Source organism: Dama dama, chromosome 18 (assembly GCF_033118175.1).
Source record: "Dama dama isolate Ldn47 chromosome 18, ASM3311817v1, whole genome shotgun sequence".
NCBI classification, from domain to species: Eukaryota; Metazoa; Chordata; class Mammalia; order Artiodactyla; family Cervidae; genus Dama; species Dama dama.
The window spans coordinates 45,933,177-45,952,641 of NC_083698.1; the positions used below are offsets into that span (position 1 = coordinate 45,933,177).

Here is a 19,465-nt window from a genome sequence, read left to right on the forward strand (position 1 = left end):
TCTATTTCTATTTTTTCAGTAGGCATAATTAAACTGTTAATCTTCATGCTCAACTTAGGTCAATGTATCTATAGATTTATAGTCCTCCTGAATAACACAAACATTTTAGAATGCTTTCAAACTCATTATCTCTTAATCACTATAAACTTTAATGTGAATTTGTCTTTTAGGATTTTTGTTTCCATGTCCCAAATTAGTCACTATTATTTCTCAATTCATGCAACTAAGGCTTAGATTTACCTATATATTTACCAAATGTGCTTACTATTCCTTCTTGTATTTCAAGCCTTCCTTTACAGTTAGATTTCCTCCTTCAGTGTTCAACCATTACAGGGCTTCCCTCTCACTCATAGGGAAAACAATAAACAACAGAACTATCATATGATTCAGCAATCTGAAGAAAATGCAATCACTAACTGGAAAAGACCTATGCACCACAGTGTTCACTGCAGCATGATTTAACCTAGCCAAGACATGGAAACCACCCAAGGGTCCATGAACAAATGAAAGGATAAAGGAAAGGTGGTGCGTACGTATAATGGAATATCATTCAACCACAAAAAAAGCAGGAAATCCTGCCATGTGTGACAACATGGATGGACTTTGAGGGCATTATGCTAAGTAAAATAAGTCAGATAGAGAAAAACAAATACCACGTGATTTCACTTATATGCAGAATCCAAAAAGCCAAATTGATAGATACAAAGAACAGATTGGTGGTTACTAGAGATGAGGTGTAAGGGATGTGGTAAATGGGTAAAGACTGTCAAAATGTAAAAACTTCCAGTTATAAGATAAGTAAGTCTGGGGATCTAATGTACACTAGGGGGACTACAGCTAACAAAACTGAATTATATTAGCTCAGTTCAGTAGCTCAGTCCTGTCCGACTCTTTGCAACCCCATGGACTGGAGCACACCAGCCTTTCCTGTCCAACAGCAACTCCCAGAGCTTACTCAGACTCAAGTCCATCAAGTCAGTGATGCCATCCAACCATCTCATCCTGTCGTCCCCTTCTCCTCCCACCTTCAATCTTTCACAGCATCAGGGTCTTTTCAAATGAGTCAGTTCTTCGTATCAGGCAGCCAAATTATTGGAGTCAGCATCAGTCCTTCCAATGAATATTCAGGACTGATTTCCTCTAGGATGGCTGGTTGGATCTCCTTGCAGTCCAAGGGACTCTCAAGAGTCTTCTCCAACACCACAGTTCAAAAGCATCAATTTTCTGGTACTCAGCTTTCTTTATAGTCCGACTCACATCCATACATGACTACTAGAAAAACCATAGCTTTGACGAGACAGATCTTTGTTGGCAAAGTAATGTCTCTGCTTTTTAATATAGCTTTTCTTCCAAGGAGCAAGTGTCTTTTAATTTCATGGCTGCAGTCACCATCTGCAGTGATTTTGGAGCCCCCCAAAATAGTCTATCACTGTTTCCACTGTTTCCCTATCTATTTGCCATGAAGTGATGGGACCAGATGCCATGATCTTAGTTTTCTGAATGTTGAGTTTTAAGCCAGCTTTTTCATTTTCCTCTTTCACTTTCATCAAGAGGCTCTTTAGTTCTTCTTCGCTTTCTGCCACAAATGTGGTGTCATCTGCATATTTGAGGTTATTGATATTTCTTCCAGCAGTCTTATTTCCAGCCTGTGCTTCATCCAGCCCAGCATTTCGCATGATGTACTCTGCATAAAAGTTAAACAAGCAGGGTGACAATATACAACCTTGATGTACTCCTTTCCCAATTTGGAACCAGTCTGTTCTCCATGTCCAGTTCTGTTGCTTCTTGACATGCATACATATTTCTCAGGAGGCAGGTCAGGTGGTCTGGTACTCCCATCTGTTAAAGAATTTTCCACAGTTTTTTGTGATCCACACAGTCAAAGGCTTTGGTGTAGTCAATAAAGCAGAAGTAGATGTTTTTCTGGAACTCTTGCTTTTTCTATGGTCCAATGGATGTTGGCAATTTGATCTCTGATTCCTCTGCCTTTTCTAAATCCAGCTTGAACATTTGGAAGTTCACAGCTCATGTACTATTGAAGCCTGGCTTGGAGAATTTTGAGCATTACTTTGCTAGCGTGTGAGGTGAGTACATATGTGCGGTAGTTTGAACATTCTTTGGCATTGCCTTTCTTTGGGACTGGAATGAAAACTGACCTTTTCCAGTCCTGTGGCCACTGCTGAGTTTTCCAGATTTGCTGGCATATTGGGTGCAGCACTTTCATGGCATCATCTTTCAGGATTTGAAATAGCTCAACTGGAATTCCATCACCTCCACTAGCTTTGTTCATAGTGATGTTTCCTAAGACCCACTTGACTTTGCATTCCAGGATGTCTGGCCCTAGGTGAGTGATCACACCATCGTGGTTATCTGGGTCATGAAGATCTTTTCTGCATAGTTCTTCTGTGTATTCTTGCCACCTCTTCTTAATATCTTCTGCTTCTGTTAGGTCCATACCTTTTCTGTCCTTTCCTGTGCCCATCTTTGCATGAAATGTTCCCTTGGTATCTCTAATTTTCTTGAAGAGGTCTCTAGTCTTTCCCATTCTGTTGTTTTCCTCTATTTCTTGGCAATGATCACTGAGGAAGGCTTTCTTATCTCTTCTTGCTATTCTTTGGAACTCTGCATTCAAATGGGTATATCTTTCCTTTTCTCCTTCGCCTTTATCTTCTCTTCTTTTCTCAGCTATTTGTAAGGCCTCCTCAGACAATCACTTTGCCTTTTTGTGTTTCTTTCACTTGGGGATGGTCTTGATCACTACCCCCTGTACCATGTCGTGAACCTCCGTCCGTAGTTCTTCAGGCTCTCTATCTGTCAGATCTAATCCCTTGAATCTATTTGTCACTTGCACTGTATAATCGTAAGGGATTTGATTTAGGTCATACCTGAGTGTGGCAGGTTTTTTGTTGTTAAAAGAGTAAATCTTGAAAGTTCCCCCCCCAAAAAAAAATTACATTCTGCTCCTTAAAATAATGTTATATGTCAATTATATCCCAATACATACAAACATGGTATCTTAAAAATGTAATACACATTACTAGGATTCAAGTAGGGAGATTAGGCAATTGGTGATTAAAAAAGAAAAGTTAATGAACTCTCTTTTTCTTGCCAAGTTCCCAGTCTCGCTTCGTGGTAGACGGCATAACTGGCCCTCCATAACCCTCCATCTCCTCCTGCATCCACATCCTGTGCTGTCTGATACTGCACCTTGGCTGGGTGGCTTTGGTGAGCCAGACTTCTGGGGCTCCTTTCTCTCTTGTGCCTCTGCCTTCACCATGAGATCAAGATCAGAAAAGCCTGCTGCAGGATCAGACATGTGAAGAACAGAGGATTAACTATGGTTAATGCCAGCCTGATCAGCAGCCAGTCTGCTCTGGAGTAAACCCAGCCAAAACTGGCAAAGCCATCTAGCTGCTGCTCATTGGTCCCAGGATGTATGAGCAATAGATGCTTCCTACATGCCACTCAGATTTTGGGACTATCTCTCATACAACATTTTTGTGGCAACAGATAATGCAGACTTTCAGACTTTAAGAGACAACTGAATTGCTTACTTTCTCCTGAAAATATTTCCTAATTACAATAACCATTACTTGATATTTGTCTCTGTCTTCACCATGCATGGCCGACTGAATCTTAGACAACTTGACCATTTACTACTGATCTGCCACAGCCCCAGAAAATCAAGGTCTTACAAGTCTGGGAAGCAGGTCAGAAGGCTACCTTAAAGAAAAGAAGTTCAACATAAGAACAGAGGTAGAAAAGAGCGGAAAGCTGTCTAAAGAATCAAATGAGTAAGAAGCCCAAAGGGATCAGTGTATTTGTATCACAGCTAAACTATATTTGGTTCAAGAGAATCTACTGGTATGTTTCCTGTTGGCACATAATATGAAAACTCTTTCAACCAAGTGATTTTCTATTTTAAAAAATCTTTTACTTGAATGTTAATAACATAGGCTACTACCATATGAAGGCTATATGGAGCAGTACCCAGGTATGTCATCCTTTTGAATCTAAAATAGTTAAACTCCTATGCTTCCATATCATGTAGGCTTTCTTTCATTATAAAAATGTCAAGTATCCAAACAAATTATTAACTATACAAAGAATAAAGCATATATTTACGAAGCTTTTAAAAAACCCTACTGCCATCTAGAGCTACTGACCTCATCATACACAGCTACTGACCTGCACTGAAGTTGAAACCTCCCCTTAAATGTCATTCCTATTACTGTTTCAAATGGTCTGCAACTTAATTAAATGCCAATCTACTTTTTTACAGTTTGTAACATTTGACATTTACACTAAGATTCTATATGTCATTTTTGAAAACCATCAGATAATAGTTATCACTGGAAAATGCCCTAACAATTTACCTTTTAAAAAGAATGTTTGCCTATAATTTTGTTATCACAACAGTTTGTGAGTCTATAAATTATCAAGGTGCCATAAAAATTCCTTGTAAACTAATATTCTAATTTCCTTTAAACATAACATGATTCAAACTTGAGATAGCAAGGTCTAGTGACATTTTCTACTAATGGTCACACTTCAGACCTATATAAGTTATCACTACATTACCATTAAAGAATCAATTTGTTCAACTCAATCATAAGATATAATATAAACATATACAGGTGTGTGTATATGGAACATATAATTCTACTTAGCTTAATAAATTAATTATAACTTCACAACTGCTGTCAAGACAAATGAATAAGAATTTTTAAATGAAGACAGTTTAAAACACTGATCTCATTTTCACAAAAGAGCACCTTAAAGGCTGATACAGTGGGCTACAGTCCCAGGTGTGTCAAAAAGAGTCACGGCTGACTGACTAAGCACCCACGCAATTCATATGTTGAAACCTAATGCCCCAAGGTGGTGGAATTTATCAGGAGGTGGAGTCTTTGAGAAGTGACTAGGACTTGAAGGCGGAGCACTCATGAATGGGATTAGTGACCTTATAAAAGAGGTTTAAGAAAGCCACCTTTGCCCTTTCCACCCTGTGAGCTTACAGAAAAAAAGACAGGCATCTATGAATCAGGAAGGGGCCCTCATCAAATACCAAATCTGCTGGTGCCTTGATCTTGGACTTGCCAGCCTCCAACACGGTGAGAAATAAACTGCTGTTGTCTATACGTCACGCAGTTTATGGCATTTTGTTATAGCAGGCCAAAAGGCCTAAGACACTATCCATTAAGAATGAAGAAATAAACTATGACACATAAGCATGTATTGGTTTGGCCAAAAGGTCTGTTCAGTTTTTTTCCACACGATGTAACAAACAAACATTTGGGAAAAACCAAAATGAACATTTTGGCAACTCAATGTTAAAACAGTAGACACAGATCGCTATGTTATATTGCAAAGTGAATAAGTAAATCACAAAATAATACTTAAGTTAAAAAGAAAGATATATTTACGTTGTGGTACAGAGAGTTTAATTTGGTCTAGACTCAAATGTTGGAGAAAGCAATGGCACCCCACTCCAGTACTCTTGCCTGGCAAATCCCATGGATGGAGGAGCCTGGTAGGCTGCGGTCCATGGGGTCACTAAGAGTCGGACACAACTGAGCAACTTCACTTTCACTTTTCACTTTCAGGCACTGGAGAAGGAAATGGCAACAGCACTCCAGTGTTCTTGCCTGGAGAATCCCAGGGACGGGGGAGCCTGGTGGGCTGCCGTCTATGGGGTCGCACAGAGTCGGACACAACTGAAGCGACTTAGCAGCAGCAGACTCAAATGTGAGTTTCATGCTAGTTTCAAGACTTGCTAGCTGGCACTGTTTTTTTAGCAGTCTATAGTGGGCAGGCTACAATACTTTCTCAGCCTCAATTTCCACATTTTGCTGTGGCAGATACTTTCATTTCAAGGGTTGTTGTAAAATAAATGGCACAATCCAAGACACTGTAGACGTCTAATAATGGCAGTTATTTTTATGGCCTACTCTAACTGTAAAAAATGAATTCTCTGGTATCATTTAAGAGTCAGAAAAAAGGATGTAAGAAATTGTCCCTATAGAACTTTAGGTTCTTATAACACATAACTCTGGTGATTAGTAAACACGAAGGCTTAGAAAAAAAATAACACATGCGTAATGATAAAAAAATTTCATATTATTATAAGCAAATACATGTACTATGCATATAATCCATACATGATATATTCTATTATATCCTAAAACATTCAAACGATAAGGCTGAAAAGAAGCAACATATAGCTTTTTTAGGCATATGGAAAAATATATCCAAATACACATAGTGAGTTTGCTGCTGCTAAGTCACTTCAGGCGTGTCCGACTCTGTACGACCCCATAGACGGCAGCCCACCAGGTTCCCCCGTCCCTGAGATTCTCCAGGCAAGAATACTGGAGTGGGTTGCTATTTCCTTTTCGTGAAAGTGAAATCACTCAGTCGTGTCCGACTCTTAGCGACCCCATGGACCGCAGCCTACCAGGCTCCTCCATCCACAGGATTTGCCAGGCAAGAGGACTTGGAGTGGGGTGCCACTGCCTTCTCCACATAGTGAGTTTAAGTAAGTAAAGTTGCTCAGTCGTGTCTGACTCTTTGCGACCTCATGGACTGTAGCCTACCAGGCTCCTCTGTCCATGGGATTTTCCAGGCAAGAACACTGGAGTAGGGTGCCTTTTCCTTTTCCAGGGAATCTTCCCGACCCGGGGATTGAACCCGGGTCTCCAGCATTGCAGACAGACACTTTACCGTCTGAGACACCAGGGAAGCCCAATATTGAGTTTAGATAACCATAAACATGGTCCACAGAAAGGACCAACTTGAAAAATCATTTTATGATTCTTTCTCCTATTGTGAATTAAGGCTATGGTTAAGCATACTAAAATGTTCTGATAGCCAAGAAATTTCCACAACTAACCTTTAGGAAAATAAACTTAGGATCCTGGAAAGCTGTTCATTTTACATTTCAAGTTTTGTATTTTCAAGTCACCCTTTTTGGAAACACACTGTCATTAAAATTCTAGCTTTCCTTTATATATCTCACCACTTAACCATTTATTAATGATCTAATTTTTGTCTCTTTCAACCTTGTGGACTTGAGGCCTAAATATCTCATCTATAAAAAGAATTCTCCATTTATAGACTTAGTTATACTAAATTTCAAGTTGACATTTCCACTTATAGATAGATATTCTACTTTAAAATCTGTTTCAGTTTTTCTCCCATGAAAGATTTAATACTTGTCTATTTTCTGCTAAACATTTTCAGCGAAATACTTATAAAGAGAAATATGGCAAGACCAAAGAATAAAACCTGTCAAATTTAAAAACACAGACGACACAGACCACGTAATACAGACCATCTGTAGAGTGAGCACAGCAGCGCAGTGCGGACAGGACAGTGGGAGGGGCCTGTGTCTAAGAACATGCACTTGGTTAAGATGACTTTCTTCTGTTTTACTGAGGGTGAGTAACAATGCAAAGGACGTCCTCAAGGTCAAGGATATAGTGAGTGGTTGAGAAAAATAAATTACTTAACTGAAATGCTGGGTTGGATAAAGCACTAGCTGGAAATAAGATTGCTGGGAAAAATATCAATAACCTCAAATATGCAGATGACACCACATTTATGGCAGAAAGTGAAGAACTAAAGAGCCTCTTGATGAAAGTGAAAGAGGACAATGAAAGAGCTGGCTTAAAACTCAACATTCAGAAAACTAAGACCATGGCATCTGGTCCCATCACTTCATGGCAAATAGATGGGGAAACAATGGAAACAGTGACAGACTTTATTTTGGGGGGCTCCAAAATCACTGCAGATGGTGACTGCAGCCACAAAATTAAAAAACGCTTGCTCCTTGGAAGAAAAGCTATGACCAACCTAGACAGCATACTAAAAAGCAGAGACATTACTTTGCCAACAAAGATCCGTCTCGTCAAAGCTATGGTTTTTTCAGAAGTCATGTATGGATGTGAGAGTTGGACTATAAGGAAAGCTGAGCACTGAAGAATTGATGTTTTTGAACTGTGGTGTTGAGAAGACTCTTGAGAGTCCCTTGGACTGCAAGGAGATCCAACCAGTCCATCCTAAAGGAAACCAGTCTTGAATATTCATTGGAAAGACTGATGCTGAAGCTGAAACTCCAATACTCTGGCCACCTGATGTGAAGAACTGACTCATTTGAAAAGACCCTGATACTGGGAATGATTGAAGGTGGGAGCAAAAGGGGATGACAGAGGATGAGATGGTTGGACGGCATTCACTGACTCAATGGACATGAGTTTGAGTAAGCTCTGGGAGTTGGTGATGGACAGGGAAGCCTGGCGTTCTGTGGTTCATGGGGTTGCAAAGAGTCAGACACAATTGAATGACTGAACTGATACTGAAATAAATAAAAACATAAAGGAGTGGCAGAAATAATGTTATTATCAGCCAAAAAATAAGAGATGAACATTAAAATGTTACTTGTCAATGCTCAATAGCATTAAAAAAAAATAAAACAAATGATGCTCTTCATACTATTAAGTAATACTTAAGCTTTTTTTAAAAACTAAAATGAAAGTAGAAAAGTAAAACTACTTAAAAAAAAAAAAACAGAGAAAATTAACTTAAAAAATTTTAATTCAGTGACTTTCTCTTACCCTTAATTTAGCACTTTAGGATGGTAGGCCTGAGTAACTTAGGATCACACACAATCTGGCCAAAAACATCAACTCAATCAAAAGTTTTTAATATATTTTAATTTTTTTAAAGCTTTTTGTCATTACTGCCTTAACTGAAGTCACATGTTCCATTTACTACTGCTCTTGCCTGACATGGAAAAGTGAAATATTTTCTATGTATATGTTGGCTGTTCCTTATGTTATCTTCAGGTGGGATCATCTCGTGAGGTTATTTTTTTTCTGACACCTTTAGTAATTATATTGAATTCTATTGGATATAATACTGAATTTCATTTATAATAATAAACCATATTTTTTAAAGTAATAAACATCATAATAAAGCTTTTATAGCAACAACTGAGAGAAAAATTAATGACCTAATTACCTACAAAGAGCTTCCATGGTCTGTGGGGCCAGTTCTCCATAAACAATGTTTTAAAAAAATGCTTGTAAATTATCTGTCAAGGTTGCAAGAATAACTGAATAGAAGACAACATCATATTAACATGCAAACACAATGGGGCCACCCACTGGAACTGAAAGTAGGAAGCCTCAGGATATGACTGTTAGCACCAAGGATCATTTTATGCAAATTCCTTCAGTTCAATCTGTTACCAACCAACTCTAAAAATTATACCAGAACCAACTGAACCACTTGGATATAGATAAAACTGGATTACAGTTGATCCCTGAACATCAAGGGTTTGAACTGCAATGGTCTACCGACATGCAGATTTTGTTCAATAGTAAATACTACGGTACTTAGTAAATACTAAATACTACACAATCCATAGTTGGTTGACTCCACTGAAGTAGCAGGAATGATAAGGAGGAACAATGAAAATGTTACAAATTATACATGGATTTTTTTTACTGCAGGGAGTGTAGGTGCCCCAAACCCCCAAGCTGTTTAAAGGTCAACTGTACTTCATTTTACCATGTTTCAATTATAGCAGTAAGGGAAGCCACACAAAAAAAAACATGGTTGGTGATCCCTACAATGACAGTAGAGATATCACATTTTGGCACATTCTCTAAAATTCTTCCGTCAGTGACAGTTAAAGATATACTAAAGTCTTATTCCTTGGATATCAATTAGCATACATACCTACTAGCTAAATATGTGTAGTTAACTTTAAAACATTAATGTAGAGAATTAAGATTACGATTCAGTCATGCAGTTATTATTTTAAATACGTGCAATCATCTATCTCAAATAGAGTAATTTTAGAGTTAAACTTTCACAGTCTAGAAACTTTAGAAAGTAAATCAATATTTTTCTTTTATAGTTTAAGCACTTAACATCCTCCAATCATTTTCTAATGGTTCAACTTAATTTCACACTAGGTAACAGTATATAAATGATACCTGGAGTGAGTGATCACAGAAGAGGAAATTGACCAATTTGAAATAATTATTAATATACTTAAAAGTATACATAATTTAACTCATAAAGTGGCACATAGATTTCTTAAAAAGTCTTACAAAATCTGCCTGCATTCTGTACGTGTAGCAATGATAGGAGAGCCATTTTTTAATAGATGTAATACTTTTTTCTGATTTAAATTCATAAGAAAGTTTCAAAATTTCACTTTAAAATTTTACAGTAAATTACTATTCAGTCAATTCAATATTTATAGTCAAGTACTGTATAATTAGTTATCTGAAACAAAATCATGAAGGTTTACAGAAGTGATTATCACTTACCAGCTGCTCTGATTTTACCCCATACAACTGGATGGTCTTTGCCACATTTTTTGATACAGCTAATGTGAGGTTTGAATCAACAGCAGCTACGTTTAGTTCACTGAAGAAAACAAAAACGGCCTTTACCATTACAGTTTATCAACAAAGACAAGTATATGAACTTAAACCCACTAAACAACAAGGTGATTCTTTTTATAGATTTCCCTGGTTGTCTCCAAGAATTGATCAGATTATTTCATTTTCCCTCCTAAATTCAGCATTAAGAAAAAGTGCCCTGAGATGGTTTGGTTAAAGACCAGTTTCTCATTAATAAAAGCATGTCATGTGTGGGTTCAGGCTGTGATTAAGAAGAGTAAATTATGTACAGATTTTTCAAGTAGCACTCTTGTTCATACTGATAAGTACAATTAGAGACACTGCATATCACAGACATCTGCAAGGAAATGACAGCTCTTGAATGGAAATGATGACCTTGGAAGGACATAGGCTAAAAATATAAATTACATGATATATCAAGATACTAAGTTTCTGTAGAAATTATGCCAATTCACATTATTTTGATAGCGTAGCTTTTTTATATCAAAAGCACAACAAGGATTTAAGTGGAAATTTTAAAAATCTAGATTCCTAAAGTATTTCTTTGCCATACTTATTTTCAATTTTTTACACTGGATTATTTGGGACACTTTTGCTGATTGCTCCAAAAAAGTAATTATAAAGAGCATGTAAAGTATACCAGCAGTTAAAAACGGCATGAAAATGCATATACAAGTAGAAAGCAAGAAAAGTAATTATTGTCTCTGAAGTAGCGGAAAGAATCTTGGTATTTCACAGATTCCCTTTATGAAGAAAGCAAAAGACTTTAACATTAGTGCTTACTATGTGCATCAAAAATGCCCCTTCATTTAACAGTGAGACATAATCTTATTAACCCTGGTATTCACATTCTATTGAACAGTGGCATAAGTATGGTTTTTTTTCTTTTTCATTTATTTTTATTAGTTGGAGGCTAATTACTTTACAATATTGTAGTGGTTTTTCTCATATATTGACATGAATCAGCCATGGATTTACATGTATTCCCCATCCCGATCCCCCCTCCCACCTCCCTCTCTACCCGATCCTTCTGGGTCTTCCCAGTGCACCAGGCCCCAGCACTTGTCTCATGCATCCAACCTGGGCTGGTGATCTGTTTCACCATAGATAATATACATGTTTCGATGCTGTTCTCTCGAAACATCCCACCCTCGCCTTTTCCCACGGAGTCCAAAAGTCTGTTCTGTACATCTGTGTCTCTTTTTCTGTTCTGCACATAGGGTTATCATTACCATCATTCAAGTCCCACCTTATAACTGATCACAGTGTGATCAAGTTGCACAGGGAAAAAGGAGTTACTTCTTTAATATTTTCATAAAGGTCAGAGATCAAGATGAATTCATGACTGGTTTGATCACAACTATACTAAACAAATAATGGAGACAAAATCAGGGTTTAACAATCCAAAGTCAGGCCTTTGAAAGTCAAAGTAACCGTAGAGAGATTTAGGATCAAGATTCTGGGCTCTCTAAATACTGTATACATAGGAGATATGCTTCTCCAAATTATACCTGTGGCTTTCTAGTCTTACTCTCACATGCCTCAGAATCATTATCTGATGTATAATCTAAAAGAATTTAGACTTCTATACCCTGGTCCTATATGGCCTAACAACTAGTTTTACTCATAAAATGTTCACCTATAAATGTAGAGACTTACTGTTATGACAGCTTATATACTATGACAGGAACCGAGAGTCTCAATTGCAGACTGGGTCACCTGGGTGACCATAAAATGTCTAAAGACAACAGTATAACTACATTGTCTGCAAGCATTCAGGTGGCACCTCTGCTAGGATATCTTCCCTTTTAAGAGTTTTAAAAGCTGTCACATTCAACTTAGAAAGCTTAAAATAGCAAACACGAGTAGACTAATCAGGATTATGATACTTGTACACCATGATATACCTTCTGCATTTAAGATTAAAAAAAAAAAAAATTACTCTCCACGTTTTAGCTTCTCAAGCTGTAAAATCAATTTTATATTTACTGTCCTACGTAATACCAGAAATTTACTATGGCATAAAGAATTAGGTTGGTTTACTCTGCATCCTTGACAAGATAAAGAACAATTATAACTGACTATTTTTAGACTGTATTTAAATGGTTTTATTAACTGGAATCTCAAGTACTCAGGACATGTGCACTCATTCACTGCAAAACTCTTGATTTAATTGCTGGACTAATTACTTGAACAACCGAAGATAAATTTAAAATGTATTGCCATTGGACATCACTAACAAATGTGGTGGGCATTTTATGGCATGCCATTATATAAAAACACATACCTTGCTATAGTTTTAATGATACCTTCAAGTTCATCAGCAGAAGGAGGATTACGACCACCAGGGGGGAAAACCAAGTTGATAGGATCAAAGAGTCGAGATAATGATTTTGATAGATACGCAGCCTCGTAGGGTTGTAGTGAGTCTTTCAAAGCCTTTTCTGGACTGTGGAGACAAAGTTTATTAAAAAATGACTTAAATTATACAAGACTAAACACTATGGTATCTATCAGGTTGTAAATACCTTTCTTAACAATATATCTTCCATAAGACTCAAGAAAAAGGGAGATATATATGTACTTATAACTGATTCACACTGTTGTACAACAGAAACCAACACAACATTGTAAATTATCCTCCAATTAAAAATAAAAATAAATTAAAAACACATCTCCTCTATAGAAGGTAACTTTATATGGACAAAAGAAAATTTTGTTTAAAAATGTATTAAAAAATGTATAAATACATTTATATACATTTGATAGTTAAAAGTTTATTAACAATTAAACATTTTAATTTATACATAATTCCTGGGTATAAATGTAAAATAATATGCCCCAGTACGACTGTAGCAAGTTTGTCGCTTGAAACTATAAGAGTAACACTGTAAAATCTTATTAATTCTAATGGGGCCATGTCTTCACTTAGCATGTTTCTACACAACGTACAAAAGAGGCAAGTCTGCAAAGACTGGCTCCCACCAGTTCAACCCTTTTCACACATAGATGCACTCTCATAAGCTCAGCATCTGAGAGGGAAGTATACAAATGTAGGTTTTTATCAGCTTTCTGATACCAAAACTGATAACTAACAAGAATGAGGATAAAATAAAAAGTGTTTGTACAAGTCCCACAAAATCACGAAAAATCTCCCAACTGGAGTTCTTACTTTTATAACATTCTTCACAAACTAAAATTTAACCTACTAAACATTTCTTTCTCCCCCAGACCTCCAATGTTTTCAGTTATTTTTGTTGATTTTCATTTAGTTGTTCAATTATTGGACCTTCTATTTTACCTCTGAAAATTATCAAATGTCTATAACCATATAATTAACTCTGTGTATTCTCATATCACCCCTGATTATGATCCTTCTACTAACCTTTCCATTATCTTAAAAAAAAAAAAAACACACACACAAATCTCCCTAAATTCATCTTAAATGTTCATCTCGAAAACATCAGACCTGCTCCTTTGGTATCAGAAACTTGGCTTTCTCCTTTTCCACCCTTGTTGGTCAAATGACAAGACCTAGAGGTCAGAACGCTCTTGGCTCCTACATCATAATTCCACAGTTATCTCTCAACACTTTCTCATTCATTGTAAGTATTTCAGTCAACACATAGTTCCTGAGAATCCTATGTACCAGCCCTTGTTAAGTGCTATGAAGTAAGAGATGAAATTTGCTTTACAGCCCAGTGAAGAAATGTGCAGGTGGAGTGCTAACTATAATAATTTTTATAATAGATTATGAAAGAGCTCAGTAGGAACAGGGAAGAACTAGTGCCTAAATCTGTCTGAGTCAATCCTCTACTGAGGTCCACACCAGCTATTTAAACGTCTTCCCTAATTCTGCTCTGATCATTTACAGCCCTTAAGAAGCCTCTTCCTTCTTCCGCAGAAATTTCTGCACTAAATTATAAGTACTGACATTCTTCTTGTTCTCCAAGGATTCGCCCAAAAGGTCCTACAGTTTTACTCCAGAAACAAAGCTGCCAGGGCCTAGGTGGCTATCTGCCAGCAGCGGATCTGTGAGTGGCCACACAGGAGAAGCAGCTCTATGCTCTATGTTTGAGAGGCTGGCTGAGAGAGAGAGCAAGGCCAAGGCCTGTGGTTGCTGCAGGAAACCAACCCACTGGCACAGAGATGTGACAGAAGAACAATGTGACAGGGTCCAGCCTCATGTGGAAGCAGAAGCCGAGCCTCACCCTAGCCCTGCTACCAAGGCAGCCTGCCTCCCCTGCTCCCTACCCTATTCCACCCTGATAGTTTTGGAAAAACTGAAGAACTAGGCATGGGGGGATGTAGGATCCTTGGTGATTACGTCAAAACAGACAGCTTTTCTAAAACTTATCCTGTGCTTGCACGTGTGCTAAATCACTTCAGTTGTGTCAGACTCTTTGTGACCCTGTGGACTGTAGCCCACCAGGCTCCTCTGTCCATAGGATTCTCCGGGCAAGAACAACAGACTGGGCTGCCACTCCCTCCTCCAGGGGGTCATCCCGACCCAGGGATCAAACCCGTGTCTCCTGCATTTCAGGAGGACTCTTAACCACTGAGCCACCCAAGAAGCCCGTCCTGTACTAGACATCTACTTTTATTTTAGCTTTATTATGGAGTTTCCATATTGGAGTCATCATTTTGAATTGCTCCACCTCTAAGGTCTCCAAGCTTGAAGACAACTTTCCATACCTCCACTTGCCCCTACCCCTTTCCCTCCTACAAATTCTCTTTAATGTGTACAATTTGCCAGGTACTTCCTGGAAGTGAGGAATGTAGCAATGAAGCTACAAAAAATTTCCTGCCCTCTTAAAAAGATGACACACAAAAGAAGAAATAAAACTTCTAAATGACTTAATTCTGGAATATAACGAAGAGTAATAAATTTTAAGAGAAGAAGGAAGCAAAGAAGCCAGACAGCAGTTTTTATTCAACTTTAGACAGAGTGAGGCAAGGCAAGGCTTCCTGGGAAGATATGAGGAAAAAGGAGGGAGCAAGTTACATAGATTTCCAGAGTAGGCACTTTATGAGGAGAGAAGAAGTACAAAGGCCCTGAGAGGGGACTTACACCTGGCTGAGTTTGCCGAAGAGCGAGAGGAGCAGAGCGCTTGAGTGACAGGACAACAGTACAAAACGGGGTCTAAGAGCAAACAGATGGAACGAAACACGCTAGGTTTTGTGTGTCAATAAAAGTGCTAGATTTTACTCAAAAGAAAGTGCTTTTTGACTGACTGTGATCAGTGCTGTGAAATGCTTTCCTGTGCTCATCCTCCATCAGCCCAGCATTTCAAGGTGCTCTCACGAGCATCCTGATTTTTCTAATTTACCTTCCTTTCAAAACTGTAAGAAATATCTCATTTAGATGGTCTCTGTACCTGCTGCTAAGCTGCCCAAGCATTCCAGAGAAAAAGGAAATTGTTTCTATTGAACACTGATACAAACCCCTTGATTTCAAGAGACCTGAAGCTCATGGTATTAAAACCCTTCTTTGCAGTCCTTCAATTTCTATAGTGGACCATTTGTTTCTACACGAAGACCAAAACTACTGCAATGATCTTTGTCAACTTGACACCAGCTTTTCTTTTTCTTTTGTAATTTCATTTACATCTGATTTTCTTATTATCCCAAAGAAAAAGTAGCTTTATTCCTTTGTTGATATCAAAACCTCTCAGATGAATTGAACCTACCTCCTCCTTTCCTATTCTTTTTTAGAAAACTGTTTTATCAAGATTTACATTCAATTCAACCATTTAAAGTGTATAATTTGATGGTTTTCAGTGTATTCATGGGTATGTGCCACCATCACCACGCTCAAACCTAGAACATTTTTATCATCCTCAAAAGAAACCTCAAACCCTTCAGCTTTAAAACCTTTACCCTCCTCACCCCATTCCTAGCTCTATGTAACCACCAATAGGCTTTATATCTCTAGAGATTTGCTGTTCTTGATTTTCATATGGATAGGATCATACAGTATATGCATTTGTATCTGGCCTTTTTCACTTAGCATAACTTTTTCAAAGTTCAGGCATGCAGTAACAAGTGTTAGTACTTCACTCCTTTTTATGGCTGAATAGTATTCCACTGTGTGGCTGTATCACATTTGGTTATCCATTTGTCTGCTGATGGACATTTGGCTTGTTTCTATCTTTTGGTAACTATGAATACTGCTATAAACATTCATTAAAAATTGTGTGTGAACATACTTTAAAAAATTCACTTCATGTGCCTTGTTTTTATTGTGATAACATACATAACACATGAGTACTGTGCACAATAAGGAAGCACCCACACATTGACCTCATTTGTCTGACACCTGGCTTCAGCTCACTGGCAGCAGAGAGCAGCATGAGGAATGCTGCGGTGCTCTTCTTCTTAGGCAGAACGCCCTCTGGCTGGGAATGGTGGGAAAGGGAGCCCTTGGTTCTTGGCTGCCCCAATTTGGAGCAGAGATTGTGCCTTGCTGAGCTGGGAAGAGGAAGGGAGGAAACAACTGTCCTGGTTTTAGTATCACAGACTCTAATGTAATTCTTTCTACCAAATTTTAACTTTTTTGCATTGATGATTTTTCACTTACTGTTTGCTTTTAAAATCGTTTCCAGAGGCATTGAGTTGTTTGGTTTTTGTTGTAATAGTCTTCACCAGATTCACTGGGGATGGGTCAGCAGAGTGGGGAGTGCTGTCGTCCCAGCAGTCAATCTCCTCCCATTCTGCCTTTCATCAATTCTAATAATGCTCTTGTATCCACCATTCCACACTTAGGCCTTGAACCACCTTATTTTGCTATAGCAAGAGGTCAATTCTCAGTCCTAAGCTTCTTCAGCTTTTCAACAGCATGTTACACAGTTAACCATTCTTCCTCTGACTTAGATGAACTCATTCCTTAGAGTTCCACACAACTTTGAGTTGTCCTCCTATCTTACCATTTTTTTTCTGTCTCAGTCCTGCAGGCTGCCAATCCTCCAATAAAGTTATAAATTCTGGAGTGCATACGTTGGGCCAAAGTTCCCTTTTCTCTACATATATCTTCCCTATAGAATCTCTTCCAGACTCATGATTTTTAAAGATCTGCATAATGATGATTCTCAAATATGCATTTCTAGTCCTGATTCACAGTCAACTACCTTTCAAAAAGTCTATAACATCTCCATTTGCATCTTCGATTCAACAGTTTCAAAAGAAAAACCTTTGTTTAACGCTACTTCATGAGACAATGGCTTCCAATCTTTGGTCTCCTCCCAACTTGTCCACACATATCCTTGATTCTTCTTTTCCTCTCAAATCCAATTCTACTAGCAAGTATATCTCGAATCAATCTGACCAGTTCTCACCACCTCATCTACTCATCTTGTTTTAGGCCATTGTCATTTCTTGTCTGGATAAACAAAATCGCTTCCATTTCCCACTTCTCCTTCCCTGTGCTGATGCTTTCCCTAGTTGTCCACATTGAAGCCCTACTGTTAATTTTAAAGTGTTTATCAGTTCATATCATTCCTCTGTTTAAAAGCAATGGTTTCTACTGTTTTGAATAAACTCCAAATCCCATACCATAATGAATAAAGTCTTACATGATCTTACACTTTCCTCCCTCTTTGAGCCAATTTCATAGCCCCCACTCTCCCTCTTTCACTGTGTTCCAGCTTTCTATTCCTCAACATCTCCATCTTAGTTTTCTCAAAGACTCTACATCTGCTGTTCTCTCCACCTGCAGAAATCTTACTCCAAATCTTCCACGGCTGACTTCTTACTGAGGTCTTGAGTCAAAGTTATCTTCTCATAGAGGTCTTTCCTCACCACCTCATATAAGGTGCTCTATCATGTTGTCTTGTCTTTTTTTTGGGGCGGGGTGGGGGAGCCTGAGAGGGCATGGTTGTAGGACCTTAGTTCCCCAACCAGGGATTATAGCCAGGCTCCAGCAGTGAAAGCACTGAGTCACAACAACTGGACCATCAGGGAATTCCCTTGTTTTATTTCTTCATAACAAGAACAGCTCTCGAATTCAGCATGAATACTTAAAAGATGAAAAATGCTAACCTGGTTATTTGTGCCTTGATTCTACTCAGATTCTTCCAAGATCTTGTTCATTACCTCTTGCTCTCTCCACTGGCTACTTCTATCTATAAACACTCTCAGTTTCCCCTCTATAATAAAAAACAACAAAAAAAACCTTCCTTTGGCTCAGCTACCATGGTCAAATTTATGTTTGACTCTTTGCCTCACTCCTCAAAAGAATATGTAAAACATAATTGTTCCTTACTAGTCTCATTATTTTTTGGTTTCTTATGGTACAGGTCACAACTCCTCTTCCACATCAACTACTTTACTGAAGTTAGTCTCCAAAATGTGACAATGATATCCCACAAGTCAAAATAAAAGGTTTTTTTCATTCTCATTTTTTTCTCTACATTGAATTTACTGTCTTTCCTCTACCCCCATGAGTAACATATGCTCATTTTAAATAAAAGCAGGAATACAAAATAAAAACTCTACCTATTGGAGATAACGCATTACTGCTTTTTGCTATGTATGTTTCCAGCGCTTTTCAGTACAAGCATATGAATTTAAAAATAAAACTAAGCCAGGAATAGAATGATACTATATATTTTACTTCATATACTTTAAAAAAAAAAACTTAATATACTGGACTGGCCAAAAAGCATGTTCGGGTTTACTTCATGTTTAATGTTAAAGAGTAACTGAAGAAACAAAGTCCCTTCTATCACTTCAGCCTACTCTTATGCCACTTACTCTACCAGTCAAAACTTATACAATCTGTATTTTACCAGTCAGAACTTCTTACTACAGTGGATACAATTCAACTATAAGTATTCAGGACAAAAAAAAAAGTTGAAACAAACATTAAAAAAGCACTCATAAATCTATCATTTTTCTTAGAAGGTAGGTGATAAGAATCTAAGTCAATCTCATCACAATAAATGATTCAAGTGTTTCAAGGAAGTGTGCAAACCAATTGATTTGATACTTATAAAGAAATATGAAAACAGTACTTCTTTTCAATTTAG

The 19,465-nt window shown here is 37.8% G+C and overlaps 1 protein-coding gene across 1 annotated transcript in view; it reads right to left on the bottom strand.

Moving 5' to 3' along the window:
• The window catches only part of COG5 (component of oligomeric golgi complex 5), a 272,387-nt gene that overhangs the window by 52,563 nt on the left and 200,359 nt on the right, over positions 1-19,465 (bottom strand). Inside the window, exons 13-14 of the mRNA XM_061165241.1 lie at positions 12,727-12,888; positions 10,344-10,443 (exon numbers count right to left, since the gene is read on the bottom strand). Of these exons, the coding sequence (XP_061021224.1) occupies positions 10,344-10,443; positions 12,727-12,888 (262 nt within the window). The remainder of the gene's footprint in view (positions 1-10,343; positions 10,444-12,726; positions 12,889-19,465) is intronic.